Source organism: Oryzias latipes, chromosome 19 (genome assembly GCF_053564925.1).
Source record: "Oryzias latipes strain Hd-rR chromosome 19, Olatipes_Hd-rR_3.1".
NCBI classification, from domain to species: Eukaryota; Metazoa; Chordata; class Actinopteri; order Beloniformes; family Adrianichthyidae; genus Oryzias; species Oryzias latipes.
The window spans coordinates 25,829,091-25,856,523 of record NC_136255.1 but is presented as its reverse complement, the minus strand read 5'-3'; the positions used below and the strand labels follow the sequence as shown (position 1 = coordinate 25,856,523).

The 27,433-nt window shown below is 41.9% G+C and overlaps 1 protein-coding gene across 1 annotated transcript; it reads left to right on the top strand.

Annotated features, from left to right (window-relative positions):
* Nucleotides 1–24,004, top strand: shisa8b (shisa family member 8b). Its single transcript, XM_023949674.2, has 5 exons — nt 1–206; nt 582–1,261; nt 12,832–12,977; nt 19,343–19,456; nt 22,732–24,004. Exons 2-5 carry the CDS (start codon nt 627–629, stop codon nt 23,235–23,237), a joined length of 1,401 nt encoding a protein of 466 aa, XP_023805442.1. The 5' UTR covers nt 1–206; nt 582–626; the 3' UTR covers nt 23,238–24,004.
* The last annotated feature ends 3,429 nt before the right edge of the window (nt 24,005–27,433 follow it).

Sequence of the window (27,433 nt, the reverse complement as noted above, 5' to 3'; positions counted from 1 at the left end):
AGTTCTGACGGAGCTGCTTTTGAAGAAAAAGGGAGGAAGACGAGGGGAGGTTGTCGTCGTCTGAAGTTCAGAGATGGAGCCGCATGGGGAGAAGATGAAGGTGCGGAGAAATGCTGGGAAGGATTCTGCTCAGTAAAGTTTGTGGATATTTCTGAGAGGAATCCGTTTTTTGTTCTTTTGGGGGGAAAGGAGTGGACGGCTGAGAGGTGAGAACATTTCTGACCACTAAGTCCATTTCTCTTTATTTTCACTTCAAAATAAACTTAGCTCAGTTTTTCTTTAACAAAAATGGTTTCAGTGGTTCTTTTTTTTTTATATTTCCAACGATTGTGACCTTTAAAATTGCCCTCTGTTCCTTATCGATTCCATAGGAATGAAGGATCAATGCAAATGTCACGAGCTTTTAGAGGAGCGTGTTTGGTTAATCCTCCCGCTAACTTACTTCATGACAACCAGAACAGAAACAAAAAGCTTCTTTTGACTGTTTGTTGCTCATCAAAGCATAAAAATATCCTTTTCTCGTCTGTGACCTTCTGTCCGTCGGTAACATCTGTTTCCAAATGTCACCTTCCTGTTTGAAGCCCGCAGGTGAGACGTTGCCGAAAGAGCTCCCCCCCCCCCGAAGCATGGCCGCCGCCATCAACCCTTCACCCTGCCACTTTTTCCTCTTCTTCGTCTTCTCCCATCTGGTTTCCCCTCCAGCTCTCGCTCAGGACGACTCCTCCTCCAAGGTGGCCGTACCAAAGGGCGGCTCCTTCGCCGTCCCCACCGAGCTGAACAACCGGACTTCTGAGGAGACCACGCAGAGCTCTCCCCCAGAGACGGGACTCTCCACTCCCAGCAGTGGGGGAGACGCGGATGACGAAGACCTCCCCCCAGCCGGGGGGACGCGCTGCCAGGGTTACTACGACGTGATGGGCCAATGGGACCCCCCATTCAACTGCAACGCCGGCGTCTTCCTGTACTGCTGCGGGACCTGCTTTTACCGCTTCTGCTGCCAGTTCCGGCAGCAGAGGCTGGACCAGACCATCTGCTCCAACTACGACTCGCCGATCTGGGCCAACACCGGCAAGCCGGTGGCCACCATCACGGAGGGCCAGGCGGACCAGGACCGGGACCGCACCCACCTCATCGTTTACATCATCTGCGGGGTGGTGGCCGTCATGGTGCTGGTGGGCATCTTCACCAAACTGGCCGTGGAGAAGACCCGCGGAGGAAGTGGTCGGGGGGCGGGGCCTCCTCAGCCTGACATCAACACCAGGTTAGGGGCGCGTCCATGTGATCGGATGTTTTCACTCTAGTCTGGTGTCACATGGCATATTCAACCATATTTGAGTTTTTCTTCTATCATTAGACCCTTCTGGTCTCTACAGCTGTGGTCACATGACCCCATATGGGGGGGTTTGACCCGTACGGGTGCTGGGTTGTCTTTGGAGGGTCGTAGAGAGGAGCGGCTGCATTTTAAGAGTAGCGCATGTGTCGTTCGCAGTATATGTGAGGCTCGTACGACCACCTCAAGAGACGTGATGAAAATGGAACGTACCATAGGTGTGCGTGTGGTATTCCTTAGGCTAATGGAAGTTATGGTCTCTAAAGCTGTAGTCACATCACCCCACATAGGGGGAATTGACCTGTTCGGGTGCTGGGTTGTCTTTGGAAGGCTGTGGAGAGGAGTGGCTGCACCCTTAACCCTTGTGCTATCCTAGGCACATTGGGAGTTGGGTCATCTAGACCCACTAGACAGTGCGCTGAACCTTTTTTCTTCAATGATTTGTGATCTTCACTGGTGTCCATGGATTACATGAAATCCTCTCCACCTTTACCCACCTTTGTTGTCATGGATGTAAGGATCGGGTCATTGTGACCCTATAAGGGCTAAGGGGAGCGCAGGTTCCTTTTGTCTCGCAGTTCCTTTTAGGCTCATACGACGTGATGAAAATGAAACCTACCATTGTCGTGGTTTGGTGTTTCATGAAGTATTCGTAAGGCTGGTGGACGTACTGACGTTGCCATTGGACGGCGCCCTTTTGCCACACGCTAGTCGCTGTCGAGGTGCGAGTTCTGGCTCTTTACTGACCGCACGAATGCTCGAGGTGTGCAGGTGGTGCGTAAGTGGCCGTAGGACGCCTGCATGATGTCCACACAAACTATACACCTCTTCAGTTCTTCTGTTATCAGACGGACGTCGAAACATGTCAGGTATGTGGAAAAGACACAACCGTGTCTGACAACAGAAGCCCCTAAGAAGTCAGCTAACAATACAGACACTATGAACTGTATTGAACTTGCACACTGATTGTCTAATTTTATTATTTCTAATAGTCAGGCTGCAGGAAGGTGATGAAATCACTACGACACACCTGCTTCTCACCTGCTTCACCCTGACGTGTTACACGACCTGTTGCCCGCAGCGTGCGTGTAGAAAAAACGTGCAAGAACATTTCATCTCTACAGGTGTTGACTGAGCGTTCTGCGATGTCCGGATCAGGTTCGGCCATTTTTTCATCCCCGGAAAGCTCTGAATGAAAATAAACAATAAAAAAACATCAAAGGTTCAATCGAGGGGAGAAAACGGCTAATAAATACCCGAATAATTGTATTGTTAGAGTGAAAATGATCCTTAAACATATATTTATCTCCTCCTCCTGTCTTTCTCTGCTCCTGTTTCAGTTTATCGTCCTCTTGAGTGTCGTTTAATGAGCTCAAAGCTTGACTCACTGGGCTTTTTCTGCTGCGTCGCAACAACGATTGGGACTTTTTTTTTTACACAAATCAGGACATTGTCCCGGGTTCCTGCAACCTTTGGGAAGCACTTGTGTCCAAATGCAGCAGCTCTTTCCGACCACGACACGCTCTTCTGGTTCCTGCTTTGAATGAAAAACCTTAAACTCACTGATTTGATTCTTCAATACAGAAATATTTTGTAGTCTGATGTTTTTTCCAGCTCTGATGAAACTAGAATCAGCGATGGGTTGGAAAGTGGAGCTCGGCAGATAAAAAGTGGGATTTCCCCGTCGATACATCATGATGTTTGATTGTTATGTAATTTATTCCCAAGGTGAACTCAACTGTGAGTCTATAGACAAACATTTGATCAAATCGAATCACTTTTTCTTTAAAATTTTGTTCACAACTGAAGTTAAATCAGAGAGAGATCAAGGAAAAAACACAAGACTGAGCAAAAACAACAACTATTTTGAGCTACGTTTAATGTTAAGGTTGACTTTTATTTTGTGTAGCTACAGTATCAAGGCCACCACACAAGAACATATGAATTAATATATGAAAATAAAGTCCCAAAAGTGTGAAAGAAACGGTCAATATTTTCTTCCCAGCGACATTTTTCCTTCCTCTAAATCTGTGGGACATTTTCTTCTGCAGAGTTTCCTGTTATGTCTTTTTAATGTCCTTATAGTGACGATAATATGATGCTGATGCTAAAAGACTCAATATTTGTAAAATAGTGATACACAATATTGTTTTTGTTTTGGTTTTGTTGCTATTTATCTTTGTAAACACACTTTTGCCTCATGAATTTATGACTTTAATCTCAGAAATTCTTAATTTATGAATTTATTATTTTATTCTTGTGAAATATTGACACTGTTTTCCCAAAGACGTTCTTCTCGGAAAACGTTTTTTCTGGAAAAATTACGACTTTATGCTCATAAAATGTTACTTTATTTCCTAAAGTTTCTCAAAACAGTCAACAAAACTTTGCTGGTGGTTGTGGGCTTAACCTGTCTGTGTGAAATCGTGAAGATCGCTTGAACAACGTTTTTTTTCCATGTTGAAGGAAAACGTGAACATTCGCCAAAGTACACATTTTCTTTGCCACAAAATAGCTGGCTGTGGCCATCCCATAATGATTTCAAACCTCCTTTGGATATCTATTGGATATCAATAGAGACCTCTACAGTAGATGTGATTATCTGATGGACATCCTTCTGAAGGAATGACGCGCAGGAAATAGCAGCTGTTTCTAAATCCGGTTTTACGATCACATTATTATCAGATATCTGCAGCATCTGCGCCTGAATCTGCGGCGCCGGCCTGAAGGCGCACTGATCGCTTTGCCCCCCTGCAGTGGAGACGCTCGATCTGCCCGTCGTTGTCGGCAGCTGATGCTGCAGCGCTGAAGGAAGCTAAATAAAGAAAATCAGATCCATATGTCCTTGACTGAGAAGGATATGACATGTGACGGTTTCTGTCGGTGACGCCGTCAGGCTCCGTTTTAGGAGTCCCAGACTAAAACTGAGGGCTCAGTCGTGCAGAAAAGGGAGATTTGAAAAAGAGTTGACCTTACAATGACATCACACTGTTCTCTGGCGTTTCTGGGAATCAGGAGCAGACTGCTGGAAAACGTGGTATTTGTGACGTAGAACATGCGCTGGGCGGGGCCACAACCTCCCTGCTCCGCCCCACTTTGATGCATCCACTTGCAGACGACTGGATGCGTGACCCGTATTTTCGGACCATAAGCCGCCCTGGAGTCCAAGTCTCAAAGCTTGTGGACATTTTTGCCAAGACCGATGTGAAGCTCCTCCCACACGTGACGGCAGCGTCATGTGTGGGAGGAGCTTCCGTCAGAAGTTTTTAGCCTTTATTTACTTGGGACCAGCTCTACAAAAGCGTCGGTGATCGCGTCTCCATGTCCGGGTTCATGACATCAGTCAGAGACTCTCCCGGTACGGCGAGCTTCACCGTCTACTGAATGACGGCGCTTTCAGCGGTACTTTCTGTCCCTCTGTGACCCGGTTTGACGACCTGCTGACCCGCTTTAGTCCGAGGAGAGAAAAAAGCAAAAACAAGGATAATAATGTCTAGACGCAAATAAGAAAAATATTCTCAAGTTCAGGAGAACGATCAGATTCTCCTCCATGTTTGTTTTGGACGACGCTTCTTCTTCTGTTGATGCACACAACTATAGTGCCCTCTACAATAGAATAGAATAGAATAGAATAGAATAGAATAGAATAGAATAGAATAGAATAGAATAGAATAAAATAGAATAGCTTTATTTATAAAGCATCTTTCCCAGAATGAATCACAAAGTGCTTCACAAAAGGAGCATAAAATCATATCAAAACACAAAGAAGTAATAAAATACAATAATAATAATAAAACAAAACACAGTAAAACTTAGTAAAGCACTGAATAAAATCAACTATAAGCTCTCCTGAATAAAAACTTTATGACCTGAGATTTAATACAGTCAACAGAGGCGATCTGACGCAACGACAATGGAGGGAGTTCCAAAGACGAGGAGCAACGGCTTGACATGACAAATCTCCTCTGGACTTAAAGCGGGTTTTTGGAGCGCTTAATAGATTCTGGTTGGATGACCTCAAGGATCGGGCTGAAAAGTTTGGGGTTAAAAGGTCAGATACGTACGTCGGAGCTTGACCATGCAGGGCTCTAAGAACTATTTTAAAATCAATTCCAAATAGCCGACGTAAAGCAGACAACAGAGGAGTGATGCGTGTCCGTTTACTGGTTCCTGTTCCTCATGTGGTTATTATTGGAAAACAACCGCTAAGCCTGGTGGTTAGTGGGAAAATAACGAATATTTATTTGTTTTATAGAATCACATGTAAGTCGCCCCCCTGACCAAAGAAACAGGTTTTATACTCACAAAAATGTGAAAGGTCTTTGTTTTCCTGGTCTGATAGAAATCTGGATCCAAACTGTACGGCTGGACAGCTGCAATACTGCTCACCATTTTTGTTGTTGCACTGGTAATGCTAGGTTGAGGATGTGAGGGGCTGTAGGCTAGCGGGCCTGTAAATAGAGAGCTCTCAGCAACAGTCCCGCCCACAACTCAAAGGTGAATTTCTAATGGAAACCTGCAGGAACTGCCTTAGAAAACGACGCAGGTTTTTAGATTTTGGTTAAAGACTGCACAATCCCACTTGAAAGACCACTAGGGACGCTTTGGAAGTACATTGAAAAATGAACGGCGTGCGCCACGGCCTCCTAACCCCATGCCTGTGGGTGATGCCTGTTTAGAAATCTGAAAACGGTTTCTCTGGATTTGGGCGTGCCGCCATGTTCCACCCTGAATTCCATGCACAGTTTTAGAAATGAGGATCTCTATCATCTCCTTTTTTTTAATCTCCTTCTTTGATTCTAAGGTTAAAGGTCAGAAGCAGCCTTTTCTGTCCTGCTGGCCTGCATTCAATCCTGCATCTTTTCATCTAAAATGTGCTCATGGGCTCTCATCCTCTGCTGCTATGGCGAGGATTAATGCGGCTCGTGCTCCACTGAGACGGATGAGCGTCTCCACAGATTACTGCTGAGATGAAATACACTATTAGACTGTTATTAGCCAAACTGTGTTAGAAAACATGGAGCTGCGTGTGTTTCTTGGATAATCGTTGTTTCTTTTCATTGGTACACGTGTGATCCGCCACTCCGGTCTCCTTCAGCCACACTGAGCTCATTGTGTTTGCATACATCAGACAGCAGGCAGCAGGACGCTGAGAGCGCCGCTCCAGGTCACGCGTGTCACGTCAGATGAAAGGCCCGAACAGCAGACGCGCCGACTTTACACCCAGAGAGTAAAAAAAATAAATAAAACACCAGTGACCTTCACGGATTCAGCCGAGCACGGACGCTCGCTGTGGTTTATGGTTCAATAAAAATAAAAAAAATAACCCAAAAATGATGGTGGTGACATTTAGGAAGCAGGAAACAATGCAGCTAACAAGAGACCGTCATGGAGGAGGAATGGAGATGTGCATAAAGGAAAGCCTGAGGGGGTTTTTATTTCACAACTCAGGTCTGACGAAGCAGAACCACAACCGACACACAAACTGTTCTGCAGAACGGATTCCCGACCGTATGGAACTGTCGCCCCGTCTTTGTCTAGACTGCCCTCACAGGGAGATATGGGGTCGTCAAACCTGCACGGGTCTCTGCAGGAAATATCAAGGTCGTAGACGGCCGGTGAAAATGTTCATTCACATTTTTCACAATTTTCTCTTTTCTAAGGGCGTGCTGCAGGCGACAGGTCGTGGCGAACACGTAGGGCGTACGCAAGGGTGACGCGCAGCCGTGTCGTACTGATTTTTCTTTATTTATCCCCCATAATTCTGCAGACAGTACAAAGAGTCCGGTAGTTCTGTTCACGGGATCCGTGCGCGCTCCTCGCTGCAGCCGCACTGCTAGAAACGAGGAAATCAGACAATCAGTGGATGTTTGTGTGGTCGTCCTATACGGGTACTCACGGGTCACATTGACCCGTGTATGCAGCATTAGGTACGTAAGGAGCCAGGACTTGCACCTTACTGACGAATAGAGTGTGGCATAAGTGCACTTCTATAATCCTTACGAACACGTCACGATGTAAAAATGAATTAACATGAAGTTACTTTTAAGAAGTTCTGAGATTAGTTGATTAAAGCCATTATATTTGCTGTCAAAGCAAAATTTTAGGCAAAATTTAATAACTTTTTTGAACTTAACACAAGAACAAATGATTTTATTCATAAATGTTCCACCTTTTTACGGTTTAAATGACTAACTATGTAAAAATAGTTTGAATTTCAAAATTTAACCATTTGAAACAGAAATGACTCCTGTTGGATAAGAAATTGTAAACAAAATGAGAATCTGTTTCTCTTTAAACAGTTCATTTTGAATGTTTTCTAGCAAAATAAAATCATAAAAAGATTTTTTTTCTGGGTTTTTACCAAAACCTTTTACAAATTAAAAGAATATTGTTTTAAAAAAAAGCTTTAAAGTGTCTGAAAAGTTTCCAGTTTCCTCCCATCACTGGAGAACGTCACAGGAATTTATTTCAAACGTTTTTTAATGTGATCTCCATGAATATTCCTCAGATAATGTAGAGATCTTTAAAACTACGGTGTGATGAGTAAAATAAAATTTTTTTCATTCTCTGTAAGAACTGTCCCTCATTTGCTTTTCCTTCGCTGTTGATCAAAAACATCTTAAGGGCAGAAACTCCACCTAAACTTCTCCTTCAGGCCAGCTTGATGGTTCATTAAAAATGATCAAACCAGACCTGTCCAGGGTGGACAGGGATGACCCACATTGAGAATGAGTGGATGCACATTAATAACAAAAGAGTTCAATCATTGATAAAGGCTGATGATCTGTTCCTGTTCCTGTCAGAGCTCCGGCTCTCCAAAAAACTCCTTCGTCTCTCCACTTTTAACATTTATACCCACACAATGTTCAGGCAGGACTGTCTATCAATTTACCAATAAACTGATTTTGATTGAACGCTAAACTGTTGGAGGTGATGATTAGCAGCAGGTCGTAATGGAAGCTGTTTTTGTAGCAGCTTCTAGCCTTTTAGCTTGTTTATCCAGAAAAGTAACCATAACTCCTTTTTAATGATCAATGCCTTCACAAACGGAAAACACAGTCACAGCAGCCGTACTCTTTAGAGGTAAACCTGTTTTGGTTTTCCAATTATAAGAAAAATTGAACTGATTTGTTTAAAATGGTTTCCGGGATGTTGGGATCTTATTTTGAAATTCTAAAGGAAGTCTTTGAGCTCTTTCCTTTCCTTCCTTCCTTCCGGATTTTTGTAGTTCAAGTTATAAACTCACCAATCAGATGCCTCCTGAAAAGTAGGTGGAGCCAATCTGCTTGATTGACAGATTTTGTGTCAAGCGGTGGGGGTGTGGCCTTCCAGCAGGCACACGCCTCATTGGTGAGGGTTTTTGCCGCTGAAACTCAGTGCGGCCTTGGACCAATCACTGCGTCCTGATGACGTCTGGCTCCAACACGGCGGCGTCCGTATCTCCAAAAAAGATGGCGACTGAGTTGGAGCCATTTTCTGTGGATGACATCACACCAGTCACTGGTCTTCATCCGTTATCGAAGTTTTTAAAGTCACTGCCGTTTTCTGAGGACCAGTCCTGCCAAAAAAAAAAGGGGGGTTGTTTTCTCAGCTTCATGCAGACAGATTCTTCCCGCCGGAGTCCAGACAAAACCTTGAAACACTTTAGCTTTACTTTATAGTCTTACTACAAAAGCGGCGTCTTGGTGCTGAACGGAGAATGACGCAGGACGACAACAAGAACCGCAGCAAGATCCATTCATGGACCGACGGAGGAGTCCAAAAAGAAGATGGACAGACCTGCAGGTGCCTGGACTCGGGTTAGGTCAAAGTTCAAGATCCAGGAAGAGACGTTTGGATAAACATGGATCCACCGAGACGGATATGGGACATCTGGATGATCCACGAAACATCTGGACTGACGTTCTGATGAGACACAACTGTATCTGGAGCAAACCTGCAGCTTTCCTCACAGATAGCATCACAGAGGCAGTCAAACACGGCGGTGGCGGTGTTATGGTTTGGTGTCCATCGGCAGAAGAACTGAATCCTCAAGTTTCAGTTGCCGCTCTGAATCGGCGCCCACCTGCTCTCTCGGGGTCCGTCTGCACACGTTCTGCGCAGACGGACCCCCGCTTGGATCAGATGTGACAGCCCCCACCCCCTCCCGCTGCTGTGCCGTCGTCTCCTCTCACACCTGGTGGACGTGGGTCAGCGCTCGCCGATGGTCGTGGAGGATCGGATTCTACGGCGAAGAAGAACGGAGGACTTGTGCCTCTGAGACGACACATTTCCCTCTTAAAGGAGAGCGTAGACGTTTTTAGAGTAGAAGCTCAACTCATCGGGTTTCCATCTCAGCCTGTTCCTCCTCCTCTCTGCTTTGGTAACATCACAAACTGGAAATGCCTGTTTCATCGTTCTTTTCCACAAATTTTACCCTCTCAGTCCTAACTTTCTCTAAATTTCTGTTGTTGATCTCCGCTGTTGTTTTTCTTGTAGTTTGTTCGCAAAATGAAAAAACCTGAAGGTTGTTCAGCAGATTTTTATTGATTACTTTCACAGAACTTACAGTTATAACTTCCAGATTTTAGATCATTATTTTAAAAATACAAGACACTTAAAGGATGCATGAGAAAGATGAATAAAAACTAGAGAAACTAACTAAAATAGCTGTTTTAATAAATGATAACATATGTCTAACTGAACAGGTGTGCAGCGGTGTGCACCTGTTAGCTTCCTTTTTTTTCTTTGGTGCCTCTTTAGACAAAACTTAAAGGACCAAATATTTTATGTGGTATTTAATGCTGAGATTTATTAAAGACCTTTTAGAAACAAAAATGAAAACATTCAAGCTGCTTTTTTCTCTTTTCGTGATTTTTTCCCCTTACATTTTTAATTTTGTGGAAATAAGTCGTTAAATTTGAGGTTATGAACAACCAGCAACAGTTATGAGACATAATTGTGGAATAACTCCTTTGTTGGAGGTTCACCTGTCAACATTTTGACCTCGTCTTTGCTTCATGCGTTCTGTTTGTTCGTTTTTTGTATATCCATTCACTTTAGATCTTTGTCCTAAAACAGTTTGATCTCAATGTCTTTATAAGAAAGGAGGAAAGCAAGCATTACTACAAAACCCGTTTAAAGTAAATGAATAAAGCAAATTTTAGTTTTAAAAAAAGGTTCAAAAGGCCCCAATTACTACTGAGGGTTAAACTAATACTTGACTTACATTTCAATGAATATAGAAAGTGATTTACACATTTAAGGGGTTTTACAGTTTAGTGTCTGCAGATGAGTAAAGTGAGGCTTTTATGGTGTGACACGTCAGCAGACAGCTGTTCCTGTGCTGCCATGTCTTGTTATTGCATCTGTCGTCATCCGTGGCGGCGAGGCGACTGAACTACACCATCAATAGGGGGGGCAGGTGACCAGAGGATGAAGAGTGATGAAGAGATGCTGACAGAAAGTCATTTTTCTCCTGTTTTGTGTTGAAAATTAGAGGTGATGAAGAGCGTAGAGGCGTTTCTGACAGATGATGCTGAGGGACAACAAAGGGCGTCGCTGTTTGTTTCAAAATAAAAGCCCTGCATTTGTGTTTATTTGTTTTTCAGTGTTTCCACTAAAAATGCCCCAATTATCCATTTATTTTTGCTTTTCAGTTGCAGCTTAATGCCAGTTTATTTGAAATGCGACTCCTGGCTGCAGCTCAGACTCTGCATTGATCTGCATTTCCATCCTAAAACACTTCAACTTTGAATATCTGGGATTTGTTTTGTTTTTTAACCTCAGAATCACATTTACCGTCTGAACAGAAATGTTCAGACACATAATCACCTTAACATTAATTTTTCTTGTCTTTTCTTACCAACTGTGCCAAATCCTTCCCTGTCTTGGCTGCACTTCTGCCCTAAATTCCTTGTGTTTTTAGCAGCGTTTGCTGGAATTTGCATTTCTTCTCTGCCCTGAGGCAGGACCCGTCTTCTTGTCCAAGTACATCCGCCCACTTTCAGTCATCAGTTTGCCTGATTAATGTGCAAAATTCTAAAGAGAACAGTTAAGCTGAATTTTTGTTTATTAGTGTTCAAATGGGGAGTCATAAATTATTGTACTTTCTCTGGTTTGAATGTAAAAAAAATGACTTTTTTCATTATAAAAGCTGTTGAAAACAAATCCAAAGAGGGAAATTGTGGAAAAAGCTTTTTTAAAATGTGTTTTATTGGAAATAAACAATAAACAAAGTTCAAAAATCGAGATTTAGACTCAAAGCTGTAAAAAACTACAAAAACTTGCATCCTTCAGTGTCCTAACTAAGATTTAGGAGCAACTGCTCTCCCAGATTGCCAAAAAAGCAAGAAAAACTGGTAAATTTGGAGGATTATGAACCAATTTGTGCCCCACCTGCTCATCCTTTAAAGCTCCTGATTTTCCACCACTTTTGTCTATTCAACGCTGATCCAGCTGCACGCAACGTCCTCTTAGCCACCAAGAAAAGCCGGGATAAAGCCTCACCACAGATCCAGGCGGCAGAGCCTGCAAGGCCTGCAGATCCAGAAGACAGGTGCAGGTCTGACTGCAGATTGAAGTTACACATCTGAAAGTCTGTGAGCCAAAGGGAAAGAGCGGGACACCTGAGGCCATTGAAGGAAAACCGAGAGGAGCAGGCTGGAGAAACGAAGGAGAAGGAGCATCCTGTTGTGGATCATCTAAGACATTTAAGGTTCTGTAGCTTCAGCTTCACTAATTTGTGAAGAAGTTCAGACTCTAACTTTTGGAAAAGCTGTGTTGCATCTCTGAGCCCAAAGGTCACACAGTCGTCCACGTTTTAGTTTTTAGTCCCCCGACGTGACAAACGGGAGGCGCCGCAGGAGGCGCCCTGACAGGAGCTTCATCACTCCTCCACACTCCTGGTCAGAGAAGTGGCTGAGTGTGAACACGCCGCCTCCGGCTGACGCGCCGGTTGTGCTCCTGTGTGCAGTTTGTGTGTCCATGTTTGTGATGCTGAGATGTTTTTTTAACAAAAGAATCTTTGAATTTATTCAATTATCATAAACATTAGGCCAGAATCCACTATAAATCTTTTATTTCTCATTGTTAACCCTTGTGCTATCCTATGACCCCCCCCCCCCCCCCCCCCCCCCTTACATTGACGTGTTCTCCCTACCATGACAAAGGTGGATAAAGGTGGAAAGATTTCATGATTTCCATGGACACCAGTGAAGATCACAAATAATTGAAGAAAAAAGGTTCAGAGCACTGTCTAGTGGGTCTAGATGACCCAACTCCCAATGTTAAAGTGCCTAGGACAGCACAAGGGTTAAATTGTTGTGAACATTTGAACACAGAGCTGCTCTCATAGCTGCAGCTTTTTTGCTCATTTTGCAGGCGTTTGGATAAAAACTGAAGAGTTCCTTTCAAACGGGACAGTTCGACCCGTTTGTGTCGCAGGTTCCTGCTTCTTTTCGGCAGCTTCACTCCGCCAAACGACCAAACCGTCTGTGTGCGTTTGCTGTGATCTTCAGGATACTGACGGACCTCCTGAAGCAGCAGGGAAGTGAAGCCAGCTCCTTGGAGAACACCATGAGCAGCTCCCCCGGCGGCGGCGGCGGCGGCGGTGGCGGCAGAGGAGCCAACGGCGTTTCGACCAGGATGCTGCGCAGCAGAAGTGGTGAGAGCAAAAACCATCTCTGCTGTTTACAGAACCCCTGGATTTCCCACAAACATTCTCTTTTGGCCCCAAATTATACTTGGAAGATTTGGGAATTAAAGGTATATAGTGTCTGTTTTATAATAAACTTTTAGATAAAGCTCATTTTTTTTATTCAAACTGTCATATATACCTGACACAAACCTAAATGCATAAAATGAAATCTTTTACAGAACTTCTTGTTAAATTTTGAGACAGTTTGAGACATAAAAATGTCTGTTTGAAGCTTGAATGAATAGTTGCCTCTAATCTTTGGTTTGTTTGTAACATTTATTATATCCAGGGAGAATTTTCTGGATAATCAAACTGCTTCCACCAAATCTTCTAGTAAATGTTGAAAAATAGAAGGAAGAAAACAAGGAGCGGTGTTGTATGGCTACCCGCCCCCGCCGGCCTCTTTTTAACCCGCCCCTCAGTGGCTAAGCAGCTGTTACTTGCCCCTCACTTCCCCCCTTCTGCCCCTGCCACCCTGGTCAGAGCTGCATGGGACAAATTCATGAAAAAAATCACTTTTTTATCAAAGTAATGGCTTTTCTGTTGGTTTTATCTCCATAGCAACCATTTTATTTTTTGGTTGCCTAGGGATGACGAACAGGTGGATGTCATTTTCAGAAGAATCGGCAAAAGTACATTTTTGAATTTCCTCGGCAACAGGGGTTTTTGATAACCACACCCATATTTCTGAAATGATCCTATCATATCACCGTTTTGTTCAACTTGAAGAAGGCGACGATTCATGTATTAAATTTTCACACTATTCCGGTATAAACTGTGCGAGCAACAGCAAAATGCGACTTCTGCGAGCTCGCCACGCTAACCTCCCACAAAAATCGTCGTGTAAATCGAACATTTTATCCCAAGTATCTCTGCAATGAGGCTGGAGGAGACCATTGATTATAATCCCTAAGAGGACTTTTAGTCTGTAGAAAGTCCTACATTTTTGAAAAAATTCAAGAAAATTCTTTCCAAGGTCAAAGGTCAACAAAAGTTCGGTTGTGGTTGTCGACTTTACCTGCTGCCGTTTGGGGAAATTTTGCTTAAAAGTTGCTCAAAGTTTTTTCCATACTGTGTAAAAAAAAATAATCAAATTTTTTAATTTTTTGTTCTGGTTATGACCAGAACAACTATTAATTTAATGTTATTTTAAATGTTAAATGTTGTTTTAAATTGCCTCTTTTATTTATTTATCTTCAGTTGTGCTGCTCTTCTGCACCCTCCATGTCCCAGAAGTAAAACCAGATATCGACCGACTGTCTCAATCCGACCCGGTGCTCGTTTTTGCCTCGTTGAAGTCAAGACGCACGTTTTTTGCCCCTTCAAACTATCCTGCGACTCTTCACCAGATCGCTCCCTGAAATTTGTTTTGGTCTCGTTATGGTTCAAAGCGAAAACACAACCTGACGTCTCGCCTGGTGAATCACCTCCTTCTGTCCCAGATCTTCATCTGAAGTCTGCGCCTGTCACTGAAATATGTTTGTGACGTCTTCAGCCTGACGGATTTGTGAACGGGTTCAGACTGAACGCGGGTGGAGCCGTCGGTCTACAGAAAAGCCAGACCAGGATTTGTTGTGGTGGAGAACATTGATGGAAAAGGTTCAGAGAAAACACTTTATTGAACTGTTTCCAGTCTCACTTTGAAGCTTTGGAGCTCTGATTCAGCTGTTCCACAAACATCTTCACTTTTATCAGTTAATAGGAGGTCAGCAGGACACTTTCACACTGAGCTGGTAGGTCCACACCCCTGAAACTCTGGTGGATTTATTCCAGTGGGAATGCTGATAGACCATGGACGAGATCAAAGAAGGGATTGTTAGGAGATTCTTGAACAAGTTTTGTCTGTGAATATTAGGGGTGTTGGAAAAAATAGTTTCAGCGATATATCGCAATATTTCATTTGGCGATACTCGTATCGATTCAAAATGCTGCAAGGATGGTATTTATTTAATCACGTATGAGCCTCCTTCAGTGTCTGACTCTTGTTTTCCACTTAAACCTCCAACCGCTAGTTGGCAGCTGACCGACTGACCGACCAACCGAGCGACAGACTGGCTGAAAAACCAACCAACTGACCAACCAACCGACCAACAGACCTACTCACCAACCAACCAACTGACCATGCGACCGACTCAGCAACAAACCGACCAATAGACCTACTCACCAACCAACCAACCGACCGACTCAGCAACCAACCGACCAACAGACCAATAGATCTACTCACAAACCGACCGACAGACTGACTGACCAACCAACACGCCGTCAAGCTAACTGACCGACAGATCTACTCACTAACCAACCAACTGATCATGCGACCGACTCAGCAACCAACCGACCAACAGACCTACTCACCAACCAACCAACTGACCAATAGATCTACTCACAAACCGACCGACAGACTGACCGACCAACCAACACGCCGTCAAGCTAACTGACCGACAGACTCACTCTCAGCAGACCCACTCACCAACAGACCAACCGACTGACCCACAGATCTACTCACCAACCGACCGACTGACCAACCAACCGAGCGACAGACTGAGCGACAGACCGACCAGCAGACGCCCCCCCTCCCAACCAATCAATCCAACAACCAATCGCCAACTGACAGACTGAACAACTGAACTAATCGCCGACCCACAAAGCGACAGCCCCACTCACCGCTGGACTAACCCAACCAACCAGTCCAACTGATCAACCAAACGACAAGTGACTTACTTTGATGAACCCGAGGGAAGTTGTATGGTCTGCTGAAACCACACATAAGATTTAAAAAATGGATAAAGTATCCATTTTAAATAGATAAAAGCAGTTAAAAAAAGTAATAATACATAGGAGTTTGAGGTAAAGTCCTTAAAAATCTGTTTAACATATGTAAATAACAGCAAAGAGAGCAGCCAATCACCGAGGATGCCCTTCTGACGGGCAAAGGCAGAGAAGGGGGGGGGTCCAGTTGATGCTGGAGAAGAGTGACGGGTAGAAGAAGGACAGGAGCTTCAGGCAGATGTTAAAGCTGACCGGTCTCCTCAGGAAATACCTTCTGTTCTGTTCTGTTCTGACCCTTTCTGCGTGTCTGAGGGAACCAGTCCAACATAAGTGCATGTAAACATCCTGCTGTGTTGTGACGTTTGTTCACAAGAAAACTCACAACCTCATTTTTTTCAGAAATCAAAGTTTCTCAACGCAAATAGATCCGTCATTTTAAGGCTCTTCCAGAGAGATTAGAACTTAAGAAGACAGGAGGTAAATATTTACTCTGAAAGCCTCCAACAAAGATGACTCACAGCCGAGGGAGGAGAGCTGCAAGCAAAAAGCAAAAAGCAAAAAGCGCTGACCTACTTCTCAAACTCCAGAAGAATTGTGACCCACTAACAAATGGCTCTTCCCAGCTGCAGGCGCTTGTCTTTAAGGTTGTCCTCCACGTTCAGCTCCTCCCTGCTGTGTAAAGGAATGACCGCGGTCATGAAGGTACAGAAAAAACCCAGAACGTCTGCTGCGTTCAGGCAGACAAATGTCAAAACTCGCTCCTCATGCTGCGGCGTCCAACAGCAGAGACGCACGTCAAAGCTCAGACACGGGAGGAAAACCTTAAAAGTTCTGTTTTCACCTGTCTGAGGTTGAAATCTAAAGAATGATTTTATAATGCTTCATTTCTGGCTCTAAGCAAAGAACATTTGACCATTTTATATTTTCTTTTTTGAGCTCAAAACAAAAAAAAAATAGATGAAAACCCAACTAAAACTGTTTGTTTAGACATCATTTTGAACCCAAAATGACTAATTAGTACTCAGAAGTTCTCAAATGATCTTTCAAATAAACGTCTATTTTGAAAAAGCTAAATTATTTTCTGTCATTTTCCAAGGGCATCAGCAAAAATGAACCAAAAGTCCCTCAAATCAACAACATCAACAAAAATCACACTAGAGAATTCATTTTTAATTGGAAGTATCATAAATGTCGTTTAGATGTTAAATCAAACCCATTTACACTAACTAATCAAATCAAATGATTTTTTAATGATTTTAATTTTTTTTAATGGTCTTTGATTTATTATTTACTTTTCTAATATTGAAAATACGTCTTAATTCGAAATACAAATAACAAATCTACCAGGAACAGGACAAAGGGAGTTTTTAAATAATTTCTACTCAGGATGTTTGAATTCTTGAAGTCTGAAGGAAAAATCAAAAGGAAAAATAGGTAAATGTAAATGTGGTTTATACCACCTTCACTCCTCCTTCAGTCAGAACTTCATCCTGACTTTCAGCATCTTTTTCAAACTGTTTGTATGTATGTTTGTAAAACATCTTCATCTTCTTAATATCAAATATGAAAATCCTTATATTCAGTGTAAATAATGTGTGTTTTTAGGTGCAAATGTGTCTATTAAAAGTAAATAATAATGTCTTGTGGATAATATCATTTTATTTTATTTGTTTTCGAATCAATTTATGACATAATGTGTTAAACTGATTTAATATAGTTGCGTTTTTATTGTCTTTTTCCTTTGTTATTGCTAAAAGTACTTACGATAAAACAAATTAATGATCACAAATCAATCAATTACGAGAAAGAAAGTACTTTCACTTCCTGTTTCAAAAGGTACAAACCTTAAAAAAAACAAGAAATGATCCGTTTGGACGACAGCCGACAAAGCAAAGAGCAAAGTTTCACAGCGAAAATGGTTATTTATGAATTTTATAATCACATCAGTGGAGATTTGTGTCACATTTCTCTGATTTCTAAACAACATGAAGGTCCATCTGTCATTTTCAAACATGCTTTTATTCTGTTTTTATTCATCTTTGTGATGAATTGAGTAGAAAACCTAACATCAACGGTTCAAACAGCCGAATTAGTTTCTGCTGGAAACAACCTGTTTTTTTTTGGACATTAGTGTGTCCCGGTGGACATCAGGGGACGCGTCTACTCATCCCTGCGGTGCACAGCCAGTGCAGCACATGGATGCATCGGTGGAGCTCATTAATGCTAGAAGCCGGGGCTTCTCTTTCTCCCGGTTTGTTCCATTGTCTCCATTATTTTAGTGTGTGACGGACGGCCGCCTTCATCTCTGCAGACGTCTCCACCTTTAAATTCATGTCGATCACGAGTTTATTTGGTGTTTGCTGCACTGAGAAAACATTTGAGCAAACTGGATGTTGGGTCTGACGCCGGTTTTGTGTTAAACAGGTCTTCTGCTACAAAACGGAGTATTAGGGACTATAACGAGAAAAAAATGACAAATAAAGTCATACAATTATAAGAAAAAGGACTAAAAATTTTACAAGAGTAAAGTTGTAAAATTATAAGAGAAAAGATTAAATTTAAAGGGACTAAAGCCGCATAAAGATGAGAAAAAGTCAAAATTTTATTAGACTAAAGTTGTAAAAGTATAAAAAAGTCACATTTTTTTAAACATTAAAGTTATTCAATAATGTTATTATTAAAATCCAGATTTTAGGAGAATAAAGTCTTTAAAATATGTTGCACAATTATGAATAAATGTTTCAATTTTTCAGGGAAAAGGTTGTAAATTTAAGCTTAAAAATGTTAGTTCTACATGGAAAAAGTTTATTTAAGTTCTATTTATCATTTATCATGTTTCAACTGTTTAATTTATGCTTCAGAGGAACTTTATTTTCATAAAATTACAACTTTATTTTCAGAAGACCAGACGTTTTAGTAATGCAACCTTTTAAATAATAAATTTACCATTTTATTCTTGCAAAATTTTACATCTTTCCAATTTCTTTGTCATAAATTTAGGACCATTTTTCTTGATATTTGCCCTAATAATCCGTCATATTCCTGCAAAAAAAAAAACCAATCTGAACCTTCCATTAAATTATAAAGACATGAGACAAAAATGTGTTTCAATAGAAAAAAATGACCTTTGTGATTCTGAACACAGATGAAGGCAGATGCAAAGATGAAAACTCAGATTTAAACTTGTGATAACAACCAGAGTTTATCACAATTTTGCCTAATTTCAGTTTTCCTCTTGAAGTTCACCAAACATTTGGGGTAATTCTGAGAATGGAAGAGAATAAAGAGGATCTTCAGCAGAATGACGGCATCAGGACTTGGAGAAGTCTAAACCTTTTTCAGACTAAATCTTTTCTCTTGCGAGGAAAAAGTTGATTCTGTAAAAAAAAAAAAAAGTCCCAGTCATCAAGCCGTTTGACACTCAAGAGACCTACGGAGATGAGAGGAATTTAAATTCAAGATCATTTAAATCGAGCCCGGGTCTTCCAGCATCTTTGGAGCAAACAGAACCTAGAGGGGGAAACACCAAATCTGAGCCAAACTCACATCTGTCCCTTTTTTTCCAGAACAGTACCAGCTGAATAACTCCGCCTACGGGCAGATTGGACAAGGGCTTCCACATCCACAGAGCAACCACAGCACCCTGGGGCTGGGCAAGTACACCTCCCTCAAAGCTGTGGGTAAGTCTCACATCACAAGACCGCCATGACCCCAACCGACACAGCGACCTTTGGGGGACCGGAGGGCGGCGCCACGCACCCCGCCAGGTCACAAAGGGGTTGTGAAATACTCTGATAGTCGGTTCTAATGATTCCACTTTTTGGACCATTTTCTACTAAAGTACTTGGACCCTTTTCAGTCTAAATCATGTTTCTACACTTTATGATGACATCTTTTCTTAATATTATACTTATTTAAAAACTTTATCTGTTGTCCCTGAACAGCCGCCATTTTTGCACACACTGTACAGATGGAAACTGAAAAAAGTGAGAAAAGTTGTGGGTTTTTTCCCGTGTAATTTACACAGTTGTGTACCAAATGAGCCACGTTTAAACCACAGAAGAAGAACGAATAAACCATGCAAAGAACACATAAACAAATCCGGTCCAACGTTAGTAAGGAGGCATTTCTGTAGCATCATTAAAAATAAAAGTCAATACCAGAAATGCTTTTTCATTTTGAAAATGATAAAGCACTTCTTGTATTGACTTTTATTTTTAATGATGCTACAGAAAAGCTTCCATACATTTGTGCACCAATGACGTCATTTGAATGTGATGCGTGCGCCGTATACGCGATATAAAGTTATGCATCGGTGGTACATAGGTTCGACACACGTGGAACGGATGTGGAAAGCCACAAACTCTCGCAAAAATTATATAATAAGATTTACGTAATAATTGCATATAAACTTTGCAAAATACGCTTAACTGCGTAATTCTCACCCGAACAAAAATTGTGAACCGCTGAAAACTGAATTCACGTCGGCCAAAACCTCATCGGACATCTGCAAACATTGACGAACCCAAAAACACGTATGAATGCGTAGATCACGCATGTATCAGGGAAGACTGAAACTTCATACGTGGAAAATGTGCAAAATGGAAATGTAACACGGTTAACAATGACAGTAAGGATGCAGATTAGTACAGTTTTCATTCAAAATTTAACTTAAAGGTTCAAAAAAAAAGTTATTAGCTTTAAAATTTTAGACAAACATCATGAGAATTATGACTCATTTCCCTCTTGGAATAAATCCTTAGAACATTTATTGGAGGGTCACTTTTTCTTTTTTTTTTACTTTTTCTTTACTTTATTTTCTGTATCTATACATTTTTCTTAAATCTATATTCTTTAGATCTCTGTTATAAAATGTGAAAACTGTTTAATTTAATTTTTTTTTTAGAAAAAATAGCATTTGCCACTCTGTATTAAGATTCTTTTGCACAATTTTAGGCTTATTACATAATATAATAAAAAATACATGTGAGTTTTTACATCAAAGGATGAGAATAAGGATAACATTTTTGTCATGTGTCTTTTTTTATAACATAAAGGTCACATGACAAAAAAAATAAAATAAAAAACTCCTATCAGGAATATTTGAAGCATGTTTCTTGTTTCCAGAAAAAAGGTTGTTTGTTTTCCAAATAGGAGGTTTTGTATTTTGACCATAAATGTCCAAAATAGGAAGTTGGGGTTGCACAAAAAAACAGATTTAAAGGTCAATTGTTGTGGTAAAAAAAACCTTCAAAAAGGCCCCAAAATGCAACAGATTTAAATCTGTTTTTAAATATTCCTCATAAAAGATAATTAGTTAGATAAATAACGGGGAAAAAGAGCTTCTGGAACAAGAACTTGCACTAAATAAATGTGATGGACGGACAAGAACCATGACAGACGAGGTTATTGTAAATGTGGGTGATGTCACCGGCCTCAGGGTGAATTTAAATAACGCCATTCACGCCAAGCATTCATGTCTCACGTTCGCAGACCGCCACGCACGCCACTCTTCCGTCTCAGGTGGAGTGTATTTATAAGTCGTCTTTGTTGTGTCTAATGATGACCTTCACCTCCATCGTTCCTCCGCCTTAGTCTCCGCCCCTCAGAGAAACCCAGAGGAGCTTTGAACTCCAAGGCATTTCCAAAAACACTCAGATCCGCAGCCTTCCTCTTTGATCTTCCTCTTCCTCCTGACTCCACTCTGGAAGCGGAGGTACGATGGAGCGAGTGTGTGACTCAGACGCTCCTGCGGTGACTGTGTTTGCTCATGGACACTTCAGTTCAGGCCGCTTCCACGTGTGACTCAGATCTGCATCCGACTGTGACAAATTCAGCACGACTGATGTCCAAAACGAGCAAATGACGGAAGTTTTGAAGCTGCTGGAACCCAGAAACGTCTCCATTTTAACCAGATTCCTGACACAACTGACCGCTGTACGGTCATTTTAAAGAATGGTTCGCTCCGAAAAGGACTTTATGATCCAGACTTCATGGATGGATGAGGTCAGGATTACTGCAGAGTATTAGGAAGCACTTTTCATACATCCAGTCTGTATTAAGTGATATACATTAAAAGAAAAAAAACCTTTTTCAATTTGACCCAACAACAAAGTTAATTAAATACTTTTGAGGTTTTTTTGTTCATTTTGGGAAGCAGCAATTAACAGCAGCCAGAAACTTATATAAAAATAGAAAAATATAATAATAAAAATGAGGGGCCAAATGTGACCCTGTGGGTTCTGCAGGGTTAATAACCAAATGCAAAGAAAAAACCTTGAAAATGAGCACATAAAATGATGGAAACATCTGGTGAATAAATCTTAATCCTTTCCTTTAATAACATGAACAGACTCTGTAGTCCTGGGGACTTAGAAGAGGCTAAAGACCTAAAAACTGAATGAAGTTTTGGTTCTACAGTCTGATCAGACTGTAAAGTCTTTTCAGATGGATGTGGGAAAAAAACACCAATAAAGTAAACTTTGAAAACACAGGGACCCCATGCAGCCGTTTTTAAGAATGAGTTCCCGTCCTCTGGTCCTCACGTGCACACATGCATCCTCGTGCAGGACAGGTTTCTAACAGGTTAGAAGCATTTAGGGAAAGAAATTATGCTTAAAACATCAATTATGTCCGACGTTTGAATGTGTGTCACATGCTCGATCGATTTTATGTCTTTCTGATGCCGTTGAAGCAAAATAAACTTTTAACGTTGTTTTATTCTCTTGGAAGTCAATAGAAAAGCTTTAGAAATGTTAGATGTAGGAGAGGAATATGGAGAGACTGAGAAGTTACACAATCTGATGAAATGTTTCTGCTTTTTGTTCATGAAGCGACAGAAATGGGAGAAAGTTTCCTGAAGTTCCGTTTTTTTTTTATCAGCAGCCCACGTGGTTCCGGTCTGCGGTTCCATACCGGATCTCACCGTCCTCTGTCCGTTTGTGTGTCTGTGCAGCTGAAACTGCGTCCCGCAGCCACTACAAGAGCTTCCCGGTCATGGACTTCTCCCAGTACCAGCACGCTCCCGCCTTCCAGCCGGTGCAGCCCAAAGAGAAGTCCTACATCCACCAGCCCCTACCGGCGCACCCCGACTTCCACAGCCCGCTCTCCATCTCCATCCCCTCCAGCAACCTGGAGCAGTGCCGCCTCCCCAAGACCACCACGCACCCCTTCATCTCCAGCTCGGCCTTCAAAGCCTGGGAGGCGACGGACCGCCACGTCCACAGGCAGACCTCCGTCCCCGCAAACAACTCCTCGTCCCTGCACGGCTCCCGGAGACACGGCCACTCGACGCGGCGGCAGCGGAGCATAGAGGACACGCCGGAGGTCTTCAACCAGCCCTACGGGGGGGCCTACAGAGGAGCCGGGCAGGGGCAGCCCGTCCAACACCAGCCTTCGTATTACCGCAACGCCAGGCAGAAGAGCTACTCCACCCACAGTGCAACCGAGGTGACCGTGTGACCGCCTCGGAGACCACGTCCTGCTGCGGCGGTCGGCGCCGAACCTCCAGCGGGACACTATACTCAACAAACCGAGAGGCACGGGCGTTTCAACACTCACTCCTGCCCTCCTCAAAGGTCACCCGGGCTTCACACTCCACCAAAGCGGTTCCACGCCTGCAGACGAGACGGTGGAGTTCTTAGAAGGGAGAGCGTGGATTTGTCCGTGTTCACGTGACAAGGTCATCTATCTCCGAGCGGAGGTCAAACGCCACGCTTTACTACGGCTCACAATGTTCCAACAATTCAACATGGCCGACGTTTTCTTCATCCTCTGATGACGGATCGGCTTCAGAAAAGTCCAAATATTTTCAAGTGACTTGATGAGTGACCCCTAAGATATTGGTTTTAGTTGTATTTGACGAGAATTTTGAAAGACGTCTTTAGTGATCCGTCTCTGATCGGATCAGAAAAGTCACATTCTCATTGGTTTCCTGATTTTCCTGACCTTTAGAAAATAAATTGGCAAAACACACTAAAATAGATTTAAAGATCGTTAAATGTGTTTGCGTAAAACAGCTGTGTTTAAATAAAGTTAAACACTTTCAGAAACTTTCCAAAGAAAGAACTTTATTCGGCACCTTTGTTTTTGACCTCTTCAAGTCTTACAGTGTCAACAAATTGAACATTTGAAGCCTAAAAGCAAAAAATGTGGATCATTTTTACCTTCAACGTGTCGACACAAATGAGGGAACAATAAAGTTTTGTTCAAACTTTGGTGAAAACAAAGAGTGCAGCGGTGTGAGCGTCACTTTTCTGAAAGTATCTCACTCAACCACTTGTGCTTGAACAGCTACTTCCTGTTCACACAATCTGGATCCAAACAAGAATTTATTCACATTTGGTGTTTGTAAAGCATCAAAATCCTCTCGAGTCAAAGAAACAAATCCAGCAGCTGAACAGAATGAAAAGAAAAACAACAAACTGTTTTGTGAAGTCGTCTTCATTCTGATGCTTAGCAATTTCTCAAGCAGAACCAGAGTCCAGGAAATCGATTACCAGGACTGATTAGAGCCAAAGAGGACAGGAAAGATACAAAAAAAACAGCAAAAAAAAACACTGGAACATCTGTTCTAAGACAAAAAAATGAGATAAACTAGCAGATGCACCAATAACAAAAAAAAAGTAAAGAAACCTGTGTCGTTTTCTAAGACATTGTGTCTGCAGAGCGGCAGGAGTTAATTAGAAACCCAGCCCCCTCTTCCAGTCACCCATAGCTTGGAGCTTTTTATGTATACCCCCTCTCCTGCTAGCTTACGGCCCCTCACACTCCCAACCTAACATTAGCGGTGCAACAGAAACAGTAATCAAAATCAGATTCATCCAGCCGTCCGGTTCTGATCCAGATTCCAGCTCAGATCAGGAAACGAAGCAAAGATGCATCAGAATGGAGCAGAGCAGGGAGCGTCTTGCCCCAAAAAATACTTTCGTCTGCTCCTAATTTACAATGAATTCAATAAAGAAGGACTCAGAAATGCAGTTTTAAGCTCAATTTTCTTTACATATGTCCTCCATCAGTCCATGTTTAAAGCACCGTTTTACATCAGAGTGGGTCTGTGCCGCGGTGGGCCGGGCCGCGTCAGAACTTAACTATGGGGCACCTCAATGGCTCAACCTTCAACCTAAAGCGAAGAACAGCCCCTTCTGTCCAGCCGCCCTCCTCAGACCCAAATGACCCGGAAGGTGTTCTGTCACGTAAAAACAGGCAGAAATGACCCCGGAGCCGCTAGAACAGACTAGAGTGGGAGAATCCTGACTTCATTTAAACGATATCAAAGTCCTCAGCTGCTTAAATCCTGCTGAAAAAGCATTTTCTTCTGATTTTAAACCAACTTAGTGTTGATTTTATAGAACAAAACCCTGTTCTAGGCTTTTCTGCCTCTTCTTATTAACGTCTTCATGTTTTTCTATCCAGCTGCCCGTCACAAGTGGACTTTAAAGACAAAGTTCTTTGTACTTTATGTGTGTGAATCCAATGTAAGTAAAACCCTACTTTTGTGAAAAGGTAGCCGACTGTTAGCAAAGCATGAGGCCGACAAATCTGTAAACAACCCTTCATTGTGTTGTGTTTTTTTTTTACGTTAGTGATCCCACTTGGTGGTTCAGAGAAGCAATAAGACGTATTTGTGACATTTACTGAGAGAAAGTTCAGGGTTTTTGACCAAAAAAAAGGTGAAACAAACGCAGAAGTGCCTTAAACATGACGTTATGCGAGTTTATCTGTTGCCCAATAAGTAAATGAACCAACAATATTCCTATTTTTCATGATATCCTTTGATTTGATGCCAGGTATGTTCAGTTTTCAGCCAACAGTTTGTTCCTGTTTGGAGTTCCCGTCAGTTTTTGCAAAAACGCCGTTTTTCTCGTGTTCGAGCCCAGCTGAGCCCCCCTCCCATGCTGGGTTTCCACGGCGGCGCATGCTTTGCATTCAATGCCATCAGGCCAAGCGGGCAGGGACAACTCCCCCCCGGGTCACATTAACTCCACGGTGAGGACAATGCCCCCATCATGTCAGCTCCCATCAGCCTCCATCCCCGACCCGGAGAGGCAGAGGGGGGAGAGAAAGACGGAGCGGGAGCCCATTGAAAGGGAGATAAAGAGGAGAAAAATAAAACCTACACTGGTTGTAAGTGTGGATGTGGGTCTCGCTGAAGTCATAACAGAGTGTGGAAGCCTGGATTTGAACCCGCGGGCCTCTGAGCGGAGGCATCTCTGCTACTACAAAGTGCAGGAGTTCATTGGAGAAAAGTGACGGCGTTCGTCTGAAACGTCCGGTCTACCAATCCAACATGGCTGCTGCTAATTCCTTCATCTAAAACAGGCATGTTCAAAGTCCGGCCACGCATTTTCACTTGCCCACAGGCTCCTGTCACATAATCAATAACATGCAGCCCCCCCCCCCGTACTTTCTGAATACAGTGTGTATTGATTTTGATCGTCTCCACACATAAATCCACTTATAGGTCGTTGACCTGCAGCAGCAACTTTCAGAGCCAAACCACAAAAACAGATTTATGTATTTCTTTTATTATTTTTGTTTCGGTTTTCTTGTTGGCATTAGACGTTTGCAGTGTGCATTTCATAGTGAACAGAAACATTTCATACGAGCCCAGATTTAGTGTGGACAAAAGTTTGTTTTTTTTAAACAGACTTTTTCTTTTTTTAAAAATGGTTAAAATTTGAAATTTACAGTAATTTTGGTTAAAAAAATATTTGGGCGTATTTCTGTTCTATGTAAAGAAATGAAAAGAATCCCATTGCAAGAAAATGTTCATGAAATAGTTGATTAGCGTTTAACGATTTAAAGAAGGCAGTTCGGTCGACCCTCACTCATTTTCACTATAAAAAAATCCAAATATAATCATTTAATGAGCAATAAAGATTCCAACTTTTGTTTCAATGAAACCACAAGTTTTTGCAAAAAAAAAACTTTGATAGTATTTGTATTTTGAAAAGTTTTACCTCCTTTTTTTTTTGGAAAAAGTTTCTGTCCCGTTTATTTTAATAAAATCACAGTTTGTTTTTTAAATAGTGTACAAATGTTTATTTATGGCAGACAGTTATACATTTTTGCTTTCTAATATTGGTTGTTTGTGAGAATCTATAACTATTGTGGAATGTTTATTAGTTTAGGTCATTTTAGGACAAAATATGGAGAAAAGTGAGAATCCATAAACTGTATAAAAATGTTTGTGTGCAATTCTACAGTTAAAAATTCACTTTGGCTCATAAATACATGTATTTGTCACCTTGGCACATGAGAGAACAGACTAATAAGAGAAGGATACATATAGACGTTTCTAAACTGAGACACAACATGTAGAAAATTTGTACATATGTAAGGTATTTGTCTCTTCAAAACCAGATTTATACCCAAAAAAAGGCTTGTTTAGAAATTCATGCCTCTTTTAAATGACAAAAAATAATAAAATGTTTAACATTACTGTGTGCTTTTGTATTTATTGAACCAAAGTCCTTTGACTGAATTTAAAAAGGATCAATTGCATTAATCTGAGATTGAATCCAAAGTGGCTGCTTTTGGTCGATAAATGGAGAAATTGTACCATCTAGTGGTTGATATGGGTACTGCATCAACACTGCAACAACACTTAGTGGTTTAAAACTTTAAACATACATATTTTTAGATGAATCTTCATC

Coding starts and splice junctions, on each gene's coding strand:
- shisa8b (XM_023949674.2), top strand. CDS start 627: ATGGCCGCCGCCATCAACCCTTCACCCTGCCACTTTTTCCTCTTCTTC. Junction 12,978..19,342: donor GATGCTGCGCAGCAGAAGTG/GTGAGAGCAAAA, acceptor CTTTTTTTCCAG/AACAGTACCAGCTGAATAAC. Junction 19,457..22,731: donor CACCTCCCTCAAAGCTGTGG/GTAAGTCTCACA, acceptor GTGTCTGTGCAG/CTGAAACTGCGTCCCGCAGC.